The sequence below is a fragment of the Microcaecilia unicolor genome, chromosome 1 (assembly GCF_901765095.1).
Source record: "Microcaecilia unicolor chromosome 1, aMicUni1.1, whole genome shotgun sequence".
Taxonomy (NCBI): domain Eukaryota; kingdom Metazoa; phylum Chordata; class Amphibia; order Gymnophiona; family Siphonopidae; genus Microcaecilia; species Microcaecilia unicolor.
Genome location: NC_044031.1, coordinates 650,970,766 through 650,996,178, shown reverse-complemented (window position 1 = coordinate 650,996,178; position 25,413 = coordinate 650,970,766). Strand labels below are relative to the sequence as shown.

The window sequence follows — 25,413 nt, the reverse complement described above, 5'->3', positions numbered from 1 at the left end:
TCGGTGCCGAGATCACCAACAGGAAGGATGCACGCTGGGCAGCGCTCCGGGCAGGAAAGAGGGGGCTATTTCCTGCCCCGAAGAGGTCACTAGACCACCAGGGCAGTAGTAAGGGGAGGGGGGTGATGGGGTGTGTGACAGGGGGAGGGGAAATGTGACTGGGCGGAGCGAGGGTGTGAAAGGGGGCAGGGTGGGGTGTGTGGTGGGGGCGGGGCATGTGTCCTTTTTGGGGGACAAAATATGGTAACCCTATTCTTGCTACAGCTGTGGCTGCTCCTCTTTCTACCAGGATTATCTTCCTGCTCATTCCTTCATGGGCAGTCTTTGGTTTTCTGCATTAGCTCTGGAAATATCTTTTGTAATTTGCACAGTACAGAAGGACATGCATTTGTGTTTCTTTTCCTCCTGTGTTGCACAGGTTTCTTGAGGCTTCCAGTTAAGTTGGTGTGCATATTTCTATTTCTGCTTTGTAACCCTTGTATGTTCTGAGGGTCAGTCTGTATTTAGTTTAATCTGTGTGTAATGTTCCAGAGGCTGGTGTAATGTTTGCAGTGCTGCTCTTTTCAAGGTAGAGTGGTTGATGCTTAAGTCTTGGCAGTTAGTGCCATTATGGTTGGATGTGCTTGCAATATAGATGCAGGTTTGTGTTACTCACAGAGTGTTTTTTCCCCTTCTGCAGCCAGTAGTTGGACACAATATGCTGATGGACCTCCTACATGTTCATCATAAATTTTACAGACCTCTTCCAGGTATAGTCTATATACTCCTCTGTCCCCGCCCCTCTTCCCGCTCCAAATTTTAGAGGCCAAGTCAGTGCCAAAATCCCAACAATGGCTCAAAGCTGAAGTTTAGAAACACTTTCAGCGGTCAGCTTTTTAAAAAAATGATAAATGCCATAGGCTGGATATTGGCCAGAAAGGTTTCAGTGCTCCAAAACAACTGCAGTGGACTAATATGATTTTGTTTTATTCTTGTTGGGTGTCTGTACTATGCTGATTAGTCTTTCGAATACTGTGAGAATATTGTACTTTATTGTTGTATTTGATTATTAATATATTTGATGGTTTTTTTTCTTTTATTGATCTTATTGATGTATAGAAATGGTTTACTAGACCTATAGAATATACATTTACGGGACATAGTGCATTTTTGTTTCTAGCAAAAGAGGTGCCAGTACTCAAATTGATTGTTCTTCGCTCCTCTACCCCAGGATTAACCCTCAAAGGCTCATTTAATAAACTCCTAGATATGTTGGCTCTAGCTGCGATTAAAATTCATAATGTCGGAAATTTTAAGAAACTATGGGCTCCTTTTAATTTATTTTGTACTAATACCTAAGAAAGCAGAAAGCCCCTATCTTTTTTTTTTTTTTTTTTTTCTATATTCGCTCCAGCAACGATACTATTACATTTGATGCAATAATTGTTATTAACATTTATTAATTGTATGGTTGGATGTACACTTTTTTGTTGTATTATCTTTTGAAAACTCAATAAAAAAAATCACTGGGAAAAAAAGAGGTGCCGGTACTCAAATGCCAGGCCATCCTATACTGAGGCACCCACCCCACAATAGCCAGGTCCCCTGCAGCCAGCTATAGAATTGTATAAAATGGCAATATTGATGTGTAGAGCCCGGGCTAAAGAAATGCAGGGAGTCCAGTCTAACTTGTTGGTGACTGTATTAATGTTCATCAGAAATTGGAGATGTTTTGAAAAGACAGACAGTTGAATATACGGGTTTTGAATTTCCCTTGTCTGTCAACTATGGGTCCCAGGAATCATTAAGAGAGATTTGTTGAAACTGTTAAAAAAAAATACTTGAAGAAGCTTTACGACCTTTCCATAAGCTGTATTATCTTCTGCTTAAGATGAGAAGATTGACTGGAGAAAGTATGAGAGAGGGAGAACATTTGCAGGGATCTAGAGATGCTCTTCATGTGATAGTTATGTTCAAAGCTCCTTCTGAAGTGCTGATGGATTGAGCAACTTTGCTAGTTTCCTTTGAGGCTAATAAATTTGATAATGCAATTGTTGAGTTCATGGTTCAGCGTGTATTGCACTTTCCTGATTTCTGCATGTCTACACAGAGAAGGAAGACACTCTTTCTGCAGCTACATTATTATTATTTGTTACATTTCTGTCCCACAAATTTCCCACCTATTTGCAGGCTCAATGTGGCTTACATAGTACCGTAGTGGCGTTCGCCAGTTCCGTAATGAACAAATGCAGGTGTTACTGTAGTAGAATAGGTTCATGTAAGGTAGGTATATTAGGGGAATTTAGGAAGGAAGAGGGAAGTTGGGAGTGTCCGTTACGATTTTTGGTTTTGTTGTGTTGCAGGTGCTCAGGCTTTTATGTTGGGTCGGTGGGATATGCCTTTCTGAACAGGTTTGTTTTTAGTTCTTTCCGGAAATTTAGGTGGTCGTACGTTGTTTTTTTTTTTACTATTTTTAGCAGTACGTTCCATAGTTCTGCGCTTAAATAGGAAAAGTTGGATGCATACATTAATTTGTATTTGAGACCTATACAGGAAAAGGGTGTGTGTGTTTTTTTTCTCAAATGAGATCTTTTTCATGTTTAAATCTGTTTGGTTTCTGAGTTTAATAAACATTATTCATAACAGTCAAAACAACCAACAATAGTGAAAAACGTATAACATTCCAAGTACTTCCTACAAAAATTAACCCCACCCCCAATATTATTCCATTTTCCTTCTAAAATCCGCAGTTAGTCATACTGCAACTAGCACCCTCTAATACCACAGTAATTATCGAACAAAGACATTCATTATGTTTGTTACAGCTGTTTAGTAATTACGACTTGGGGAGTTATACTTCTCCATTAACTAGTCCATTTGCTCAGATACTATACGATGATGCTCATTTTCAAAGCATTCTTACAGCAGGCTAACCATTAGTAAATGACCCCCACAATGTAAACCTGTGCAGCAGGGAACTCTTTGAGTTGTTGGCACATCATTCTCTTCTCTTGTCTCTCTTCTGTTTTTCCACTTGCTCCTCCTACCTCCCCTGCCTACCAATCATTTATTAACAAATACACAAGGCTAAAGGTCCCTAATTCAATTTGATTCCTTTTGTAAGGCCTTAGGGCCTGATAGTGAAGTGCTCAGGTACAGCCCCCACACTCCCCAGTTTTCAAAATTAAATATGAGGCAGTTTTAAAAATAGGAGACTATAATCTGGTAACGAACCCATCCAAAATTTGTATTCATCTGTGACACTTAAGTGACGGTCACTAAATGAAAGTGGTAAAAAGTCAAACTTTTGAATAAAATCCACATCTTTTAAGGTGTATAATGTCGGTGTTCAGAATCTTGGTCACCAAAGAGTAAGACACAAAGTGCTGTTTGTCATCCTCCTGATGCAGGCAGTTTGTTGAAATGCAACTGCATTGGGTTGTTATGTATGAAAAGCTTTTTTTTTTTCCCCCACTGTACCGGCATTCTCATTTCTAGTTGGAACTTGTTGCTCTTGGAACTATACAAATTTACAGACCTCACGTTTCATGTTGCTATATTTCTTTAGGCTCTCAAAGTTCTTGTCCTCCAATCAGGGCCTGTGTGGTGACTTTTGGCCCTCTTGCAGATCTTGTAGGAAAGTTCTGGTAACACAGTTTCTATGACTTGCAACTTCTCATTATGTCAGATTCTCAGTTTGGTCAGATACTGCAGTGTTAATCTCACATTTTGCCAGATTGCCTCTGGATATTCCCTCCAGTCCTAATCATGTGACTGAGAAGTCCTGGTGAATGCTTGGAGAATTAATAATTTTGTGAGCATAACTCAGAAACTTTGCTATAAACATTTGCGGTCTGTTATTATTATTATTATTTGTTACATTTGTATCCCACATTTTCCCACCTATTTGTAGGCGCAAAGTGGCTTACATGGTACCGGAGAGGTGTTTGCTGACTCTGAGAACAAATATAAAGTGGTGATGTGGTAAGATAAAGTTCGTGTGGCACAGCCACAATTTGGGAATCGTACAACGGAAGAGTTGAGTTATGTCCATTGCGTACTTAGGTTTTGTTGTGTCACAGTGATCAGGCGTTTAGGTTGGATCGGTAGGGTATGCCTTTTTGAACAGGTTTATTTTTAGTGATTTCCGGAAGCTTAGGTGGTCATGCATCGTTTTCAAGGCTTTTGGTAGCATGTTCCACAGTTGTGTGCTTATGTAGGAAAAGCTGGATGCGTAAGTTGATTTGTATTTGAGGCCTTTGCAGCTTGGGTAGTGCAGATTTAGATATGTTCGTATTGATTCTGATGTGTTTCTAGTTAGTAAGTCGATCAAGCTTGTCATGTATCCCGGGGCTTCACCGTAGATAATTTTGTGAACCAGGGTGCAGATTTTAAAGGCAGTGCATTCTTTGGGAGCCAGTGCAGTTTTTTTGCATAAATTCCATTGCAGTAGTCTACGTGGCTGTTATGTCTGAGAATGTGAGCCCTTGTGCCTTGACTGAGCACGACGAAGATGGAGTGAGACCGCACTCGGTCAGGCAGCCAGACAACCCCTAGCTTCACCTGGGAAGCGACTGCTGTTCCCTGAGAGTTGAGCCCCCAGGTGCAGGCGGCCACCAGGACTTCTGGAACCGGTGGGGTTGCACGGCCACTGACCCGACAGGCAGGGAGAACAGACACCGTCCAGGAGCCAAGGAATCAGCAGCGCAGCGAATAGTCAGAGAAACAGTCCGAGGTCTAGGCAGGCAGCAACACAGCGCGTAGTCAGGCAACAATCCAGGGTCTGGTACACAGGAATCACAGAAACAAAGATAGCTGGCTGTAGAACACAGACGTAGACCACGACCTCTAAGCACTAGTAGCCGAAGCAAGGAAGGACTGGAGGCAGGGCTTTAAATAGTGTAGGAATTAGGTTCAAACATGTGCAGCTGATCCAAGATGGCTGCCTCCATCAGAAGAGATGCCCTATGCCCAAATATGGGCTTCCTTCCTGAAGCTGCCCATCTCCAAGATGGCTGCCACAACCTGAGACGCCCATCTCCAAGATGGCCGTCCTATCCTGGCGATACCACATCCAAGATGGCCTCCGCATCCTTGAATGCCCATACCCTGCGCAAGCAGGCTGCACCTCTGGAGGAGTGGAACAGAGTGTAACAGTGGCTTAGTACCATTGATTGTACCAGGTTGTGAAGTGTTTCCCTCAGGAAGAATTGTTTCAAGTGTTTGAGTTGTATGGGCCACAGTCATGGTGCTAACTCTGTGAGTGCTCCCAGATGGTTTTGCTCTTCCATTTCCTGAAAGTTTACCTCAATGAGCGGTTTCTGGTTATTTAGGGAATTCTATAAATAGTGCCTAAACTTTCAGTGCGGAAACACGTTATAACAGATGCAAAGTGCCGAAACAGAGCTGAAATGGCAGATAAGCATGGAAATACACTTACGTGCCCAGTTACAGGATAGCGCCTAAGTGTATCTGCACACAACTGCAAAGGGAACTTTCCAATGCGGGGGGCATTCCTGAAAATTGTGCATAGTATTATAGAATACCGCGGATATGCGCCCAACTTGCATGCCAGGATTTACACCTGGTTTCAGTTGGTGTAAGTTCTCATGCCCAAATCTATTCTATAAAGAGCGTTCATCCCGGAGAGCTACCAGGTACTTCTTAGCCAGGATCAGGTGACCCTCAGGGGGAGGAATGCTGGCTTCGGCCTAACCCCTGGTAAGCCTTTTCTTGGTTGAGAGGTGCCCAGCTCTCCCACCGGTTGCCTTCTCAGGTGCCGTGGAGGACTTGCAGCTCATCTGCATATCCTCGGAGCCTTCGCCAGAGTGACTCCCAGGTCCGTTCCGATCCACTCGGGGCCTCTGCTCAAGGTGCACAGTGCTCCTACCAGGTGCTGTGGAGGACTTGCAGCGTTCTGCATATCCTCACAGCTGCATCCGGGGTGACTCCCAAATCCACCCCGACCTTCCCAGGGCCTTCGCCACAGTTACCCAGGGCTTTCGCTCCACCTACCCAGAGCTACCAGGTACTTCTTAGCCAGGATCAGGTGACCCTCAGGGGGAGGAATGCTGGCTTCGGCCTAACCCCTGGTAAGCCTTTTCTTGGTTGAGAGGTGCCCAGCTCTCCCACCGGTTGCCTTCTCAGGTGCCGTGGAGGACTTGCAGCTCATCTGCATATCCTCGGAGCCTTCGCCAGAGTGACTCCCAGGTCCGTTCCGATCCACTCGGGGCCTCTGCTCAAGGTGCCGCGCGCCGAAAGCTTTCCTTCTAATAAGTTCTGGGAGAAGAGGATATTTCTCTGGTAAGTGAACAAATTTTGCTTGTGCTTTCGGAACTTGAAGATTGGGGTTTAAAGGAGGAACTGTAAGTTAGTGATAGGCTGATATCCTTAATACTTTAGCAAGTTTTAAATTACGGAAAAACTCAAAAAACACTAAGATGGAGTCAGCAGTCCAGCAGCGAGAGGGGTGCTATCCAGTCTTTTGCATTGAGTGTCACATGTATGATTATCTCCCAATTGGTGAGGTGTCATATGTGTGTGCCCGATGCAAAGAGCTCCTAGCTCTCAGAGAACGTGTCCGTTCCCTTGAGGCTAGAGTAGCAGACTTGATGGAGCTGAGGGAGACAGAGAGGTACATAGAGGAGACCTACAGGGATGTTGTAGAGAACTCCCACCTCCAGTCAGGTAGCCCCTGTGCTACCTTGGAGGAGGGAGGTCTCCTAGAAGGAGAGCATCACCCTGGTGAAGTAGGAAGTACTCCTGTAGCCAGGACCTGCCCACCAGGGGATGTATTATCCTTTCGCACCGAGGATATATCTCCAAATGTTGCCCGGGAGGGAAAGGTTAGGACAGCTGTTGTACTTGGCGATTCGATCATTAGGCATATAGATAGCTGGGTGGCTGGTGGACGTGAGGATCGCCTGGTGACTTGCCTGCCTGGTGCGAAGGTGGCGGACCTCACGTGTCACCTAGATAGGATTCTAGATAGTGCTGGGGAGGAGTCCGCTGTCTTGGTACATGTGGGTACCAATGACATAGGAAAATGTGGGAGAGAGGTTCTGGAAGCAAAATTTAGGCTCTTAGGTAGAAAGCTGAAATCCAGATCCTCCAGGGTAGCATTTTCTGAAATGCTACCTGTGCCACGCGCAGGGCCCAAGAGACAGGCAGAGCTCCAGAGTCTCAATGCGTGGATGAGACGATGGTGCAGGGAGGAGGGCTTTAGATTTGTTAGGAACTGGGCAACATTCTGGGGAAGGGGGAGCCTATTCCGAAAGGATGGGCTCCATCTTAACCAGAGTGGGACCAGGCTGCTGGCATCGGCGTTTAAGAAGGAGATAGAGCAGCTTTTAAACTAGAAATGGGGGGAAGGCCGACAGTCGCTCAAAAGAGCATGGTTCGGGATAAGGTATCTTTCAAAGATATCACCATAACAGGGAAGATAGAGTATCCTGATAGTGAGGTTGCAAAAGAGATTGTAGTAGATCGGGTATCTTTAAATAACAATAAAAATCAGACAAAAGATTGCCAGTTAATACTGTCAAGTACTAAGCATGATGTACTTAGGAACAACAAACATAGTTTGAAATGTCTATATGCGAATGCCAGGAGCCTAAGAAATAAGATGGGGGAGTTAGAATATATTGCACTAAATGAAAAATTAGATATAATAGGCATCTCTGAGACCTGGTGGAAGGAGGATAACCCGTGGGACACTGTCATACCGGGGTACAAATTATATCGTAGTGATAGGGTGAATCGGATTGGTGGAGGGGTAGCATTGTATATTAACGAGAGCCTTGAATCAAATAGATTGAAAATTCTGCAGGAAGCAAAACACTCCTTGGAATCACTGTGGATTGAAATTCCATGTGCAAAGGGGAAAAGGATAGTGATAGGAGTGTACTACCGTCCGCCTGGCCAGGACGAACAGACGGATGCGGAAATGTTAAAGGAAATCAGGGACGCAAACAAACTGGGCAACACAATAATAATGGGGGATTTCAATTACCCGCATATAGACTGGGTTAATGTAACATCTGTACACGTAAGGGACATAAGATTTCTTGATGAAATCAAGGACAGCTTCATGGAACAGCTAGTTCAGGAGCCGACAAGAGAAGGAAAAATACTAGACTTAGTCCTTAGTGGTGCTCATGATCTAGTGCAGGGGGTAACGATACGAGGGCCGCTTGATAACAGTGATCATAATATGATCGGTTTTGATATTGGCATTGAAGGAAGTGAAACTAGGAAATCAAGTACGCTAGCGTTTAACTATAGAAAAGGTGATTACGACAAAATGAGAAAAATGGTGAAAAAAAGACTGAAAGGAGCAGCTCGCAGAGTAAAAAACTTGCATCAGGCGTGGATGCTGTTTAAAAACACCATCCTGGAGGTTCAGGACAAATATATTCCACGTATTAGAAAAAAGGGAAAAAAGACTAAACGTCAGCCGGCGTGGCTAAACAGTAAGATAAAGGAAATCATTAGAGCCAAAAAACAATCCTTCAGAAAGTGGAGAAGAGAACCAACTGAAAGTAACAGGATAGATCATAAGGAATGCCAAGCCAAATGCAAAGCGGAGATAAGGAGGGCAAAAAAGGACTTTGAGAAGAAATTAGCGTTGGAAGCAAAAATACATAGTAAAAACTTTTTTAGATACATTAAAAGCAGGAAACCGGCCAAAGAGTCGGTTGGGCCGCTGGACGAAAATGGTGTTAAAGGGGCGATCAAGGAGGACAAAGCCGTAGCGGAGAAATTAAATGAATTCTTTGCTTCGGTCTTCACCGAGGAGGATTTGGGGGGGACACCGGTGCCGGAAAGAATATTTGAAGCGGGGGAGTCGGAGAAACTAAACAAATTCTCTGTAACCTTGGAGGATGTAATGGGTCAGTTCAGCAAGCTGAAGAGTAGTAAATCACCGGGACCTGATGGTATTCATCCCAGAGTATTAATAGAACTAAAAAATGAACTTGCGGAGCTACTGTTAGAAATATGCAATCTGTCCCTAAAAGCGAGTGTAATACCGGAAGACTGGAGGGTAGCCAATGTTACTCCGATTTTTAAGAAAGGTTCCAGAGGAGATCCGGGAAATTATAGACCGGTGAGTCTGACGTCGGTGCCGGGCAAGATGGTGGAGGCTATTATTAAGAATAAAATTGCAGAGCATATACAAAAACATGGACTGATGAGACAAAGTCAGCACGGATTTAGTGAAGGGAAGTCTTGCCTCACCAATCTAATGCATTTTTTTGAGGGGGTAAGCAAACATGTGGACAATGGGGAGCCGGTTGATATTGTATATCTGGATTTTCAGAAGGCGTTTGACAAAGTGCCGCACGAAAGACTCCTGAAGAAATTGCAGAGTCATGGAATCGGAGGTAGGGTATTATTATGGATTAAGAACTGGTTGAAAGATAGGAAGCAGAGAGTAGGATTGCGTGGCCAGTATTCTCAGTGGAGGAGGGTAGTTAGTGGGGTCCCGCAGGGGTCTGTGCTGGGTCCGTTGCTTTTTAATGTATTTATAAATGACCTAGAGATGGGAATAACTAGTGAGGTAATTAAATTCGCCGATGACACAAAATTATTCAGGGTCGTCAAGTCGCAGGAGGAATGTGAACGATTACAGGAGGACCTTGCGAGACTGGGAGAATGGGCGTGCAAGTGGCAGATGAAGTTCAATGTTGACAAGTGCAAAGTGATGCATGTGGGTAAGAGGAACCCGAATTATAGCTACGTCTTGCAAGGTTCCGCGTTAGGAGTTACGGATCAAGAAAGGGATCTGGGTGTCGTCGTCGATGATACGCTGAAACCTTCTGCTCAGTGTGCTGCTGCGGCTAGGAAAGCGAATAGAATGTTGGGTGTTATTAGGAAGGGTATGGAGTCCAGGTGTGCGGATGTTATAATGCCGTTGTATCGCTCCATGGTGCGACCGCACCTGGAGTATTGTGTTCAGTACTGGTCTCCGTATCTCAAAAAAGATATAGTAGAATTGGAAAAGGTACAGCGAAGGGCGACGAAAATGATAGTGGGGATGGGACGACTTTCCTATGAAGAGAGGCTGAGAAGGCTAGGGCTTTTCAGCTTGGAGAATAGACGGCTGAGGGGAGATATGATAGAAGTGTATAAAATAATGAGTGGAATGGATCGGGTGGATGTGAAGCGACTGTTCACGCTATCCAAAAATACTAGGACTAGAGGGCATGAGTTGAAGCTACAGTGTGGTAAATTTAAAACGAATCGGAGAAAATTTTTCTTCACCCAACGTGTAATTAGACTCTGAAATTCATTGCCGGAGAACGTGGTACGGGCGGTTAGCTTGACGGAGTTTAAAAAGGGGTTAGATAGATTCCTAAAGGACAAGTCCATAGACCGCTATTAAATGGACTTGGAAAAATTCCGCATTTTTAGGTATAACTTGTCTGGAATGTTTTTACGTTTGGGGAGCGTGCCAGGTGCCCTTGACCTGGATTGGCCACTGTCGGTGACAGGATGCTGGGCTAGATGGACCTTTGGTCTTTCCCAGTATGGCACTACTTATGTACTTATGTACTTATGCCCTTTATAGAAGAGAGCAGGGCATCGTTGACTGAGTTCATGCTCTCTTGTGTTCTTTTATTCCCACATAGTGCAGATACTAGATCACGTACAGTTTTCAGAGCCTTCCAGCTTCACATCTTTCTCCAATACTACCTTTTCCAATTCAGGGCCAGATGCACTAAATGAGCCAACAATGTGGTTTTTAAACTGGTTCTAGCCAGTTTAGCACGCAAGTAGTAAACCGGGACATGCACAAAAGGGTTCTCCTAGCCATTTTCCTGTCATGGTAGCAGCTAACGAAAACGGAATGCAAAAGAGCTAATTACTATTATAATGTGAATGTGATGCACTACCATTTCTGACCCCATGCACAAAAGCAGTCCATACCTTTACCGTGGAAATTTTAACGGGAGGTGTGGACCTGCCGGTTCTTCATTATCGCAACTAGGAGAAGGGGAGAAACAAGGCATGGAAGATGGAGCACAAAAAAAAAAGTATACCAGCTTACATGCAGCTTTTTTGTGTGTATGAAAGCTGTGCCAAATATGTTTCTTTTTCAAATTACATTTTACTGGCAAGAAATTGTGGGGGGGGGGAGGGGAGTACTGAAATGTAAGCATAAAAGTAATGTGACTTACCAAAAATACAAGGAAATTAAGGGTCCATAAAAGAAACAGCGTCTGTGGGACACGGGCTTGGTTCCACCCCCAGCTGTTCCTGCTGCTTCCTTCTATTGACATCCTAGAATGCCCATCTCCCTGAAGATGGACTCTCATTGACTGGCTGCTGTCCCAACTCCTCCTCCCTGCAGGGCTTCCCTGATGACATCACTTTAGAGCTGTTAACTGATTGGATCTGAACTTCCTGGTGTCCCCCTCCACAGAGAAGGGCTAAACCAATTGGACAGCATCAGCTTGGGATGTCCCGCCCACTCATTACTGGAGGGGGACACCAGGAAGTTCGGATCCAATCAGTTCACAGCTCTAAAGTGATGTCATCAGGGAAGTCCTACAGGGAGGAGGAGTTGGGACAGCAGCCAGCCAATGAGAGTCCATCTTCAGGGAGATGGGCATTCTAGGATGTCAGCCAGCCAATAGAAGGAAGCAGCAGGAACAGCTGGGGGTGGAACCAATCCCTGATGCTGCTGATTCCTCACAGAAGAGCAGAGAGCAGCAGAGCAAGGTTTTTCTCACTTTCCCAGCAGCCGGAGGCAGGGAGCTGCAATACAGGTATGCCCATTCAAAAAAAAGCATTTTTGTGTCTGCCCCCCAAAAAAAGGGTAAATCTACTACTATCGTATATGAGAGCCGTCTGTAGCATGCGCAGAGTTGCCACGCATTCAAATGAGCTGGGTTGCAAAAGCAACGAGCAGCTCATTTGCATGCGATTTTCTTAGTGAATCCCTCTGAGTTTCTAAATCGGTAAATTTTTACCGATTTGGAAACGCACACGGATCTTTAACGGGACCTTTGTGCATCTGGCTCTGTTATTTAGTTTATTAGTATAATTTTACAGTATCAGTTGCATCTCTATGTTCATAAACTTTGCCAAAATTACTTTCTAGTGTGCTACGTCCATGGCTTTCATTAGTTTCCACCAGTGATTCATGCTGTGCAGTCCTTTGCGTCGGCCATTTTGGAATCACTTTGCTTCTTCCTGTTACCTATTTTCCCAGGTTGTTGTTTTTTTTTTCAATTTGTATCTTTTTGAAAAATTGTCCATGTGTTGGTTTTTATGCAGGCTTGGAAAACATTTAGGACAAAAGTGAGTCTAGTGAGAGCTTTATTGTAGTTCTGATTGTGAACTGGAGTGTAAGAGCAGTACATTCTATTTTTTTCTTGGTATTTATATCCCACTTCTAACAACAGAGAGTCTAAGCGGGTTACAGTAACACAAGAAAGAAATACAGGGATCAAGAGAGACAGTTGCTAAATCATACAGCTAAATACTTATCAAAAAGATAAGTTTTCAACGCTTTACAAAATGGAAAATATCCTGGAAGAGTGTGTATTTGCTGTGGAATAGAATTCCATATCTTACTAGACTGGTATACAAATGAACCATCTAAAACACTTTTATAATGTACATTCTTAATAGTCTGTAATCCAATTAACAAAGTGGACTGACAACCTGAACTTTTCCAAAAAATCGGATAGGTTATTATTTGAGTATGGAAAAAAGCAATAACCGTGCAGAATTTTAAATACTATACAGGCAACCTTAAATTCCACGCACACGAAAAGCGCAACCAGTGTAGATTTCTCAACAAAAATATCACATGATCAAATTTTGATCAGCCAAATATCAGTTTTGCTGCGGTATTCTGCAGAAGCTATAACTGTCCAACTAATTTTGAATGAAAACCAACATAAAGGCATTGCAATAATCTAGCTGAGAAAGAACAATAGCCAGTACTAACATGTAAAAATGATCAGGAAAAAAAAAACTGGTCTAATTGTCCTTAACTGATGCAGTTGAAAGAAAATCTTTTTACTCAAATGATTTATCTGAGTTTACAGTGTTAATTGGGTGTCCAAGATAATTCCTAGAATTCTAGATGGTTTTTCAATTTGCAGTTGCTCTCCTGAATGTATTATAGCCATAGATGGAACTGTTAACATATCATTGCCGAAGTACAAAATCTTTGTCTTGAATGCATTAAGCTTGACTCCCTTCCCTTCATCATGATCTCTCTAGGCCTATTTTCTAGTGCATATATGTTTTGTTTCACCCCAGAAAGCTACAGTGAATTTAAGAAGAACATTCACACCTTGTTTCCTGTTATCCTTGATACCAAGATCTTGACAGGAGCTGTCTGGAAGGTGAGTGAGGAACTGCAGGTCATGACCCAGGCACATTGGTCAGAGCTATGTGTGGAAGTCAATACAGTAATAACAGCAGGGGTGTAGGCAGGAGTGAAGAGCATGGGCAGCACTGTATGAGAAGTAAGGCATGACAAAGGTACATTGGCAAAGCTGTATGGGAATATTCTCTCCTCTCTTTCAGGAATTCCAGTTTCCCTGGGCTGGAAATCTTTCGAAAATCTTTGATGTCCTCAGCAGGTGCATGGGTTTGTATATTGAAGTGGGAATTCCAGATCTCATTTGTTTTGTGACTTGGGCGAGGTATTTAACCTTCCCTTAGTGATCTCTCTCACTGTGTCCTCATTTTTTTTGTGCCTTTCTATGTCTGTCTCTAAGAGAAACTGGCAACTGGCAAAGTGTCCGCAATATTACTGGATTCAGAGAATATCTGGCCAGAATTCCTGCAGTGTAATGAGAGAGATAAAGGACCAGTAAAATTAGCAAAAGCTTTAGTTCATGCTGCTTGGCAATCCATGAAAAAGATAAAGGTCTGACAGGACATTTTATGTATTGATTTATTCATTCATTCATAGATACATACATACATTCTTATATCCCACTGTTATCCAAAAATGAGTTTCGGTTCAAAGTCGTATTGATACTTATGGAGTTGGTATACAATTTTCTGTTTACATTTGTGGGTTTTAGTGACACTTTGCAATTTCTGTTTTCACTTTGCTTTGTGCTTGTAAAGGTGACTTGTAATTTGTATTTGGGATGGATGATGATGGCTAGGTTATTTATAGTAGAATTTTTTTAAGAGGTATGTTTTTCAGTTCTTTCTAAAGTTGAGATAGTTCATGATGCTTCTTGTGATCTTTGGTGTTGAGTTCCACCATTTGGAAGCTAGGTACTTGAAGCTGGCCATGTATATAGATTTGTAAGTTATTTCTACAGTTGAGTAGGTGAAGAAGTAGGTAGCTTTATGGTTTCTGGGCTTGTGTTTCTTGGTGATAGTTCAGTCATGCCTATTATATATTCCGGTGCCTGACCAAATAATATTTTATGGATGATGGTGCTTGCTTTGAATATCTGTCCTGCTTTGATTGGTAGCCAGTGTAGTGCTTCGTCGTCTTGAAAATTAGTCTTGCTGCCGTGTTTTGGACTGTTTGCAGTGATTTCAGTGCACTCTCCTTACAACCCATGTATGCTGCATTGCAGTATTGCAGTAATCTAGTTGCGATAGTATTGTCGATTGTATTATTGTCCAGAATGATTGTCTTGGAAATTTTCTGATTCTTCACAGTTTCCATAGTGTTCTGAAGCATTTAGCTCTTACTGCTGATATTTGACCATCTAGTGTTGGGTGTTTTGTCAAGAGTAATTCCCAGTATTTTCAGCTGTTTTTCAAGTTGGTATGTTTGGTGGTTGATTGTGAAGTTTTGGTGTTCTATAAGGTTGTGTGGACTTGATAGGACTAGAAATTTGGTTTTATCCCTATTTAATTTGAGTTTGAAAGTTTCTGCGCAGTTTTCCATAAGGTCCAGTTCTGTTTTAATTTTGTCCGTTATTTTTGTGATGTTGAAAGGTATGTAAATGGTGGCATCATCTGTGTAGATAAACAGGTTAAAGCCCATTAACTCCGATATTTTCCCCTATAGGAACCATCATTACATTGAACAGTGTTGGTGATATCAGAGAGCCCTATGGTACCTCACACTCAAGGATCCAGGATGTTGATAGCTGGTTGGACATTTGATCTGGTCTTTAGGAAGCCATTGAATAGTTTGGCCACTGTGCCGCTGATTCCCATGTAATCGAGCAGGGTCGTGAGTACTTCGTGGTCTACTAGGTCAAAAGCACTTGACATTTTGAATTGCATTGATAGTATTTTCTGCCCTTGGCTTATTAAACTTCTAAACTTTGTTATTAGAGTGGTTAGGATCGTTTCGGTACTGTGTTGTGGTCTGAAACCTGATTGGGATTTATGTAGTATTGTGAATTTTGCAAAGTAGTCCATTAGTTGTGTTACCAATCCCTCCATCGTTTAGTCAGCAGTGGTATTGAGGCCACTAGTCTGTAGTTTGTGAGGTCGCTGATCTTGTTGGTTATGTTGGGAATTGGTGTGAGTCTGATTTCACGTTTATCTTTGGGAATTGTCCTTCTGTTAGCACATATGTAATATGTTTGGTGATGCATTCAATGAACCATTCTGGTGGGTTTTTCATCATGTAATTGGGGCATTTGTCTAGCAGACATTGCATTTACTCTCATCAGAAGTGCATCCATCACTCTCTTACCTTCTATTGCTTTTATCTATTTCTATAATTTTTTTGTTGTTGCCCTGTCTCTCCCCCCCCCCCCCCCCTTTGCCTCTTACATTGTCCATTATTCCTCTATTTTGGCTTATTGTGAGCCCAAAAGAAAAGATACTACAAATGGCTTCTTTGACAGGCAAGAAATTTAAGTCTCGTGCAAATTCAGCAGCCTAGGATGACTTGGGAGGGGGAGAGGGGAAGGAAAAGGGAATGTACAGAACTAAAATTAATGCTTCCTTCCTTTGCTTCTTCACAGTGACATGAATCCTGCGAGCCCCTCCTGCCCCCTCATAGAGCATGCTGTTGACTGCAGAAAATATGGTACAGAAATCTGAGTTTGCTAAGACCCAATCTCCCCCCAAAGGAATTGAGAGCTGCTAGAATATTCCCTCTTCCCAAACCCCAGACTGTGCTGCTTCAGAAGTTTTCTGGCAGGACAGAGTGATAGCAAGACCCTTATAATCTGGTCTCTATAAGAAGCAAAATTTTTACAGCACACCAGTTGGGAACATCTATTCTGGGAGCGAGCTGGTCTGGTGAAAATAATAATTATAAGGAATAGCTGTGTGAATAATTACATAGATATCTCCAGAAATTGTTTGAATTTACTAATGCTTTTGAAATCAGTGAAGCAAAACAAAAAGAGGAGAAAGTCCAATCCTCATGTATGCAACAGGAAAAAGGAGTTAGGTCACAAAAGATGAGGAAACCAAGCATGTATGGACCATTCAGGTCTTTATCTGCTGTCACTTATTATTTTACTATGTTATGCTATGGATATAACAAAAGAGAGGGAACGAAGTACAAACTAAAGTCCAAACAAAAAAACAGCACCACGGGCCTTTAAAAATGGAACACAGTTCTTTAATGAATGAGCCTTGTTTTTCATCCGTTTGGATACAGAAAGTGAAAGTGCCTTGTTGCTTTGTAGCGTTTACTATATGAGACATGGGGTAAGGAATAATATACTGTAGAGGAATATATTCGAGTTGTTCCCCAAGTTTTCCACTTCATCACTTTGACCCCTGACGCAGGTGGTAGTCACCGAAAAACGGCCCGTGTCGGGTCTTTTTGTCAAGGCTCATTCATTAAATAACTGTGTTCTATTTTTAAAGGCCCATGGTGCTGTTTTTTTGTTTGTACTATGTTATGCTATGTCATGTAATATCCAAAGACTTTATTGCTTATCACTTCTGAAGGCCTATTGCGGGAAGAATACATAATTAATGAGTACAAGCAAGATATTAATGACGGACACGGCAGGACAGCAGAAATAAGGGAAAAATTATGTCATACCTGATCATTTTCTTTCCTTTAGTCCTATACCAGCAGTCCAGACCAATGGGTTATGTCCATCGACCAGGGGATGTAGACGGAAAAAAAGTAGTTCTAAGTGATTCGTCCCAAAGGGTATTGTGCAGCCATAGAATCTTCAGTATTTCGATTAGCCAAGCAGTTGTGCTTATATTCATACTGTCAGTTACAACCAGATATTTGTCGCAGAGCAAATGCCAAAACTCACCCAAAATCAATTCCAGTCATGCAGACATAACCTCTGCTGAAATGCAGTGAGACCATAGAGTCAGGAGATGCAAGCCGAGGAACATGAGAGAAACTTGAAAACAGAAACAATGATATCTGCAAAGGGAAAAGAAGGGCAACAAAGACATTGTTGATCACACATAAGAATAATCAGGGTTTCCGGACTGATCCGATATAGGACTAAAGGAAAGAAAATTATCACGTAAGACATAATTTTTTCTTCCTTTTTGTCCATACCAGACCAGTCCAGACCAATGGGATGTAGCAAAGCAGTGCCGAGCAAGGGAGGGACTCAAAATTTAAGCCAAAAAATATACTATACCTCTTACCGAGAGCTTGTAGTCAAGAGACTGCTAAAGTCTACTATGCAGAAATGAAAGTGACCTTTAGCAGAAATAACAGATCTAAACTATCAACCCAGAGATTGGATCTGAATGCACCATGTTAAGATGAAAGGAGAGGAATCCAAGTCAGAAAGGAAACAGAGTGACTTAAGTTGATCATGGAGAGGAGCTGAGGCACTTGGCCTGAGGAGAGAAATATTCCAGAAGACTGATACAGCAAGCCAGAGAAGAAGACTTAAGTATTCAGCTTGAGAAGTATGCTGATATATTAGTATTGAGAAGAGAGTTGATCTGTTGTACCAGAGAGGAGATCCGAGTCATCCAGGGAGACAAGAGAGCTAAGCTGGACAGCTCGAAAGGGAAGGAGAGTTGTAACATACCAGGCTATAATTTATTTAGGAAGGATAGAGAGGGTCGTAAAGGTGTAGGAGTAGCTCTATATGTGAGCAATGATATCGCAGCAGCTGAAATGACAGGGACCTGGGGAAAGGAAGAAGCGATATGGATCACCTTAAAAAGAGATGATAGAACCTCTGTCCATGTGGGTGTTGTCTCCCTGTCCACATAGGTGTTGTCTACAGACCGACACAATTGGAGGAATTAGATAAAGATCTGATAGCAGATATTCAAAAGTTAGGAAACAAGAGAGAGGTGCTGTTGCTGGGAGATTTCAATCTGCCGGATGTAGATTGGAAGGTTCTGTCTGCGGAATCGGAAAGAAGTAGAGAGATCGTGGATGCTTTCCAAAGTGCTCTGCTCAGACAAATGGTGATGGAACCCAGGAGGGAGGGAGCGACGCTGGATCTGGTGCTCACAAATGGGGGTAGTGTATCAAATGTCCGAGTGGGTGCCCACCTGGGCAGCAGTGACCATCAAACGGTTTGGTTTGATATGACGGCTGAAGTGGAAGGCGGCCACTCAAAACTCAAAGTCCTGGATTTCAAGCGAGCTGACTTTAGTACAATGGGGGAATACCTGAGGAAGGAGCTGATGGGCTGGGAGGACGTATGAAAAGTGGAAGGACAGTGGTCCAGGCTGAAAGAAGCTATAAATAGGGCCACAAACCTTTATGTAAGGAGAGTAAATAAAAGAAAGAGAAAAAGGAAACCGATATGTTTTCCAAGCAAGTGGCAGAGAAAATAAAGGCTAAAGAGTTGGCATTCCTGAAATACAAAAAAACTCAAGAAGAGGAACACAGGCAGGAATACTGGACAAAACTGAAAGAAGCCAAGAGAGAGATACGTCTGGCGAAAGCGGAAGAACAAATGGCTAGAAATATAAGGAGGGGTGACAAAAATTTCTTCAGGTATATTAGTGAAAGGAGAATGACTAAAAACGGAATTGTGAGACTAAAAGATACTGCGAACCGCTATGTGGATGATGATGAAGAAAAAGCAAATTTGCTAAATAGATACTTTTGTTCTGTTTTCACAGAAGAAAATCCTGGAGAAGGACCACGATGGACTGGCAAAAGTACATTTGAGAATGGAGTGGATATAGCACCGTTCACGGAAGAGAGTGTGTATGAACAACTTGAAAAGTTAAAGGTGGACAAAGCCACGGGACCGGATGGGATCCACCCCAGGATATTGAGGGAGATCGGGTTCTGGCGGGTCCTCTTAAAAATTTGTTTAATAAATCCTTGGAGATGGGAGAGGTTCCGAGGGATTGGAGAATGGCAGATGTGGTCCGTCTTCACAAAAGTGGTGATAGAGAAGAAGCTGGAAACTACAGGCCGGTAAGCCTCACTTCGGTTACTGGAAAAGTAATGGAAGCGATGCTGAAGGAAAGGATAGTGAATTTCCTGCAAGATCCGAGACAACATGGTTTTACCAAAGGTAAATTGTGCCAAACGAATCTCATTGAATTCTTTGATTGGGTGACCGGAGAATTGAATCATGGACGTGCTATAGACGTAATCTACTTAGATTTCAGCAAAGCTTTTGACACGGTTCCCCACAGGAGGCTCTTAAATAAACTGGACGGGCTGAAGATAGGACCTGAAGTGGTGAACTGGATTAGGAACTGGTTGACGGACAGACGCCAGAGGGTGGTAGTTAATGGAATCCGCTCGGATGAGGGAAAGGTGAGTAGAGGAGTGCCTCAGGGATCGGTGCTGGGGCCGATTCTGTTCAATATATTTGTGAGTGACATTGCCGAAGGGTTAGAAGGTAAAGTTTGCCTATTTGCGGATGATACTAAGATTTGTAACAGAGTGGACACCCGGGAGGGAGTGGAAAGCATGAAAAAGGATCTGCGGAAGCTAGAAGAATGGTCTAAGGTTTGGCAATTAAAATTCAATGCGAAGAAATGCAAAGTGATGCACTTACAGAGTAGAAATCCACGGGAGACCTATGTGTTAGGTGGTGAGAGTCTGATAGGTACGGACGGAATCTTGGGGTGATTGTTTCGTCGCCTTCAGATCCTCAGATACTGTGTGACAAGGCGGTGGCCGTAGCTAGAAGGTTGCTAGGCTGTATAGAGAGAGGTGTGACCAGCAGAAGAAAGGAGGTGTTGATGCCCCTGTATAAGTTGTTGGTGAGGCCCCACCTGGAGTATTGTGTTCAGTTTTGGAGGCTGTATCTTGCTAAGGATGTAAAAAGAATTGAGGTGGTGCAAAGAAAAGCTACGAGAATGGTATGGGATTTGCATTACAAGATTTATGAGGAGAAACTTGCTGATCTGAACATGTATACCCTGGAGGAAAGGAGAAACAGGGGTGATATGATAGACATTCAAATATTTGAAAGGTATTAATCCGCAAACGAACCTTTTCCGTAGATGGGAAGGCGGTAGAACTAGAGGGTATGAAATGAGACTGAAGGGGGGCAGACTCAAGAAAAATATCAGGAAGTATTTTTTCACGAAGAGAGTGGTGGATGCTTGGAATACCCTCCCGCGAGAGGTGGTGGAGATGAAAACGATAACGGAGTTCAAACATGCGTGAGATAAACAGAGGAATCCTGTTCAGAAGGAATGGATCCTCAGAATCTTAGCCGAGATTGGGTGGTGGGAGGCAGGGCAGGTGGTTGGAAGGCGGGGGTAGTGCTGGGCAGACTTCTACGGTCTGTGCCCTGAAAATGACAGATACAAATCAAGGTAAGGTATACACAGAAAGTAAGCACATATGAGTTTATCTTGTTGGGCAGACTGGATGGATCGTGGAGGTCTTTTTCCCCCCGTCATCTACTATGTTACCGTGTTTCCCCGAAAATAAGACACTGTCTTATATTAATTTTTGCCCCCAAAAATGCGCTAGGTCTTATTTTCAGGGGCTGTCTTATTTTTCGGGGAAACATCGGGGTTGGCCCGCCCGCCCTCCGTCACTCCCGGAACTAACCTTAAATGCCTCCTTTCACCTTCGCAGCAGCAGGGCAGGCCACTCCTTCCTTCCGTGTCCTGCCCTCGCCTGACGTAATGTCCGCGAGGGCAGGGCACGGAAGGAAGGAGAGGTCTGCCCTGCTGTTGCTTGCTGCAAATTTGAAAGGAGGCGCTTAAGATTAGTTCCAGGAGCGACGGAGGGTGGGTGGAGGGGGGGCCCGGTGACCACGGGGGGGGGGGGGGGGGGGGGGCGGCCCGGGGCGGCCTTGTCCGGCTCTCGGCAGCTCTGCTTTCAAACAAAAATTTGCTAGGTCTTACTTTTGGGGGAGGCCTTATATCTACCAATTCAGGAAAACCTCTACTAGGTCTTATTTTCGGGGGATGTCTTACTTTCGGGGAAACAGGGTACTATGTAAAATGACAGCAGAGTCTTTCAGGAGCTAAAAAAAACCCAAAAAACTAACTAACTAACCTACTCAGCTGAAGGGGCGAAACCAGTTAGAGAACTGGCACCATATTTGTGAGTACGAGTAGTCAAGAGAATGTAGAATATAGCTGGTTGCCACGGTAGTATAACAGGAAATGTAGAAGAATTTATCTATGAAATGGAGGTTAGGAACATCTATAGGTGAAACCAGGAGATTGCAAGAGCCATGCAAACCCTGTCCAGAATTGGAATACCTCTGAGACAATCCTATTTGGCAAAATGAAAATGAAAAAAAAATATCCTATTGAACTCTATTACTGCCAAGGTACTTGAAAAGAATTAGTTATATGACTCAGGGTTGAAAAGAGAAGGGACCTGACTGAGGGAAAACACTCTGGCCAATATTTAAAACTATTTAACCGTCCAGGAACGGCTTCTGGTTATTAAATTGCCTTAAGCCAATAAGCACTAATATTCGGCTCAAGATAGGCAGCTATCTTGGCTGAATATTACCGCTTAGCGGCTAGCCCGGTCATCGGCTATGTTGCACTAATATTCCATGGCTAACCAACTAAGTGTAGTGGCCATATAGACCTGCTATTTATGCGTGTCTATCTTTGGTGCTATAACTAAGCCATTCAGCCGATGAGTATCGGCTTAACCAGCTATGTTTTTAGAAACCAAAAAGACCCCCCCCCCCCCCCATAAATTCAGTGCCAGTCGCTAGATACAGCTCTAGCATTGATTTTTCTGTGTTCGCCACCAACCACAGGAGTTAGCTGGACTCCCGCAGTCTCAATATCTGCCCCACTGTGTTTTTTACTAGCAGAGATGAGAGATAATAATAGATTAGATATGCAAACTGCATAGCCTGCTTTCAGAAAAACAAACCATGCTAATTGCCTCAGTCCTGACAAGTGTTTTAAAAACAGCTTGAACAGAGGCCAAAGATAAGGGCTGCTTTAGTTGAAATTTGAGCCGAGGAGCAATAACCCTTGGGTGGCTGAAAGCCATACTGGAGGCTTAAAGTTAAAAATAGAGTAGAAACATGTTGGCGAAAACGAGTTCACTTCAGCTTAATTAGAGCAGAGATAGAAACAGGTGTGCCGTTCCCCTGCAGTCAAACTTGGTGCCTTACGAAATATTGGTATGTTAGGAGAAATCCTGAGAGAGAGCTCCGTTCAGATAAAAACTTATCTAACTAGGGTGTAGGTTTAAGCTGAGTGAAGCCAAAGCTGGGAAAAAAAAGTCAGCAACTAGCCAAGAAATTTGCCCAGAGGCAAAATAGGAGTGCAGGAAAGCAGGAGGCAGTGACCAGCACAAAATGAGTAAATGAGCTAAAAATACACTGAGGAAAAATGTAAACAAAAAATTGTGAAACCGTCATTAGCTAAAGGAATCAAATAATGTCTATTCAGCATTTAGGAATATTAAATTCTGAGGACGAAGGAACTTATGAAAATGAAAGCATTATGAGAGACTCGCAGACCAGGAAGTTTCCTACCCTCAGTGTGATAAAACAAATAAAAAAAAAAAACTCAAGGCAGAATGACTGAGACATACAAAACTTTAAAGGTAAAATACTTTCCAAGTTAAGGATACATAAATATTGTCTTACCAAGCAGAATATGAAATCGTTTCAGCCCCTAGCCTTGCCGTTATTACTCTTAGCATAAAGAAGGATGGGGGTGGGAAGGGACTCAGTGCCACCGACTGTTACGCAAGCTCCAACCAAATCTTTTAAAAAGGAGCTAAAACTATCCATAAGGACATCCTCTGCAAAACTGACACCCAGATAGTACTAGGTCAGGAGCTGGCTCAACGGACATCCAGATAACATTGAGTCAGGAGCTGACTGAAGAGCACCAAGTAAGATCTGCACAGCCCCATCAACCATCCACTTGGAGACAGAATACTGAAGATCCTACGGCTGCACAAAACCCTTTGGGGCGAATCACTATTGAAAATATGATAATGAACTCCCCCCACTCCCACTCAGAGAGAATAGTGCCTGGGCCTTGTCAGGGCACTGGCATTAAATATCCAGGTATGTGCAGCTGGCCGGCACTTAACTGGTGCGGATAGTCAGCCCTAACCAGTTAAGTAAACTGGCCAAAGATAGGACTGCTGTTTATATGATTCTGTTTGGCTGATTTAATTTAAAAGGTTAAGGCTGCATATCAGCACTTAACCAGTTAAATGCTGACTCCACCTCCCAGACTACCTGTTGAATAGCCAATTTCGGCTTAAGTGGTTAGTGCCACTGAATATCAGTGGATAGCCCTGCATAGGTGATTTAACTGGGCAGAAGCCTCTCCTGCCCAATTAAATCACTTTGAATAATGGACCATGTAGTATTTTGTATTATTGGTCTGTCATTCCCTAACTCCCTCTCTTCAGCTGTCTGTGCTGTATTCATTCAATGTGCGTACTGGCATGATTCTTCAAGGTGGGTTAGCACTGCACCTCCTGACTTTGAGAAACCCTCTTTCATTCTGATTGATTTCCAAGAGGTTACTTGATGACTGAGTTCTGCAACCCCTGAATTAGCCGAGGACCCTGGTTGCGTGTTATATGGTAATGATGTGCTCTGTTTCAGTGGAGAACCGATGTCCCCACGAAGCAGCCTATGATGCGTTTCTCTGTGGATCAGGTATGTGTGGAGAGTGGTATTTGGTAAGCCTGGGGGTTATACATTGAGCAGGTTTTGGGTTGGTTATCTTAGGGCAGTGGTTCTCAACCCAGTCCTTGGGGCACACCCAGCTAGACGGGTTTTCAGGATATCCACAATGACTCTATACATGAGATAAATTTGGATGCATTGTCGTATTAGTATTCATTGTGGATATCCTACAAACCCAACTGGCTGGGTATGGTCCAAGGACTGGGTTGAGAAGCATATTAAGGGGTAGGTGTGCCCTGACTAAAGACTGATCATTGTTATATCCCTAAGTGGCCGATGCTTAGAGTACTGGGCTGGCTTTCGACTTGCCAGGCACCTTCTGCTTTTTATCATGGTCTGGGCACAGCTTAAGAGAGGTAGGAATTCAGTGCTAAAGTGATAATCCTCCTGAATCAGCAGAAGCTTCCCACTGTTGTAGGGAAATGACAGAAACTCTGAGGAGCAGCAAAAATAACAGATGCCAGAAGCATCTTATTAAAAAAAGAAAAATACAATTTGCGGACTCTGGTCCTCGAATGATGCCTCAAATTAGTGTATAAGGTGCCATCTGTCTCTGCCATTTGCAAAAATGTCACACCCCATACTTCAGGATGGGGTGTGACAGATGAAAGCCAGCTGAGTATTAATGTCACTTACATAAAAACAGGACTTTCCATTACATAACTTCCCATTATTCCAGAACCTGTAGAATAGTTGTGTCCATCAATAGCATACCTGAAGTGGCATCAGCAGTCGACAACACAAGACAGAGGCGCCATGACACCCATCTGGAAGCGGGGTTGGCCTGCTTGGTGGATGCTGATTATCAAAAAAAAAAACAAAAAAAGGGAGTAAATCCTAAGAAAGCTTGTATTCAGTTAACAAGTACTAGTGAAAACTGAAAGACAGCATCATTCAATACATATATAACAATGAAAAACCATAAAGAAAATAACCTTTAAAAATGATTATAAAAAATTGTGATAAAGGTGGAAATTGCTCAATCTTAGTGAAGGAGATGAACTACCAATTAGAGCCCGACCAAAATTCGGTTTTGTTTCTGGTGCCAAAACCGACCCAAACAAGTTGTTTTCAACAGGTTTCCGTCCACTGAAAATGACTGTCTTGAGTTTCTGCGGTTTGATAGGAACTGATACCCTGTTTTACGGTGATTACCGAACCTGGCACTCCAGCAGACCCCCTCTGCATGCTCCTTCTCCCTGCCCCTCACCGCTGCAGTGAAGACAGTCACCTGGCCCAAAGCGTCTCTCTGTAACAGGAAGTTCTGAGGTGTAACTTCCTGTTACAGAGAGAGAGTTGGGCTGGGTGAGAAGCAGCACTGTCTTACTGCAGCGGTGAGAGATAGGGAGAAGGAGCACACGGAGAGGGAATCTGCTAGAGTGCAAGTGCTGGAGGACTTAAAGGTGATCTTTAAATATAAAATCCCCAGCAGTTGAGAGGCTAGGCAGCATTG

The 25,413-nt window shown here is 43.2% G+C and overlaps 1 protein-coding gene across 2 annotated transcripts in view; it reads left to right on the top strand.

The window, feature by feature from the left end:
- PNLDC1 (PARN like, ribonuclease domain containing 1) overlaps window positions 1-25,413 on the top strand; it is a 115,581-nt gene that overhangs the window by 70,566 nt on the left and 19,602 nt on the right. The window contains exons 11-15 of one of the 2 annotated variants that reach the window (XM_030185840.1): window positions 680-749; window positions 13,258-13,343; window positions 13,528-13,583; window positions 15,900-15,964; window positions 23,877-23,930. In XM_030185840.1, coding sequence (XP_030041700.1) covers window positions 680-749; window positions 13,258-13,343; window positions 13,528-13,583; window positions 15,900-15,964; window positions 23,877-23,930 — 331 coding nt within the window. The remainder of the gene's footprint in view (window positions 1-679; window positions 750-13,257; window positions 13,344-13,527; window positions 13,584-15,899; window positions 15,965-23,876; window positions 23,931-25,413) is intronic. The other variant, XM_030185847.1, reaches the window with a different exon arrangement.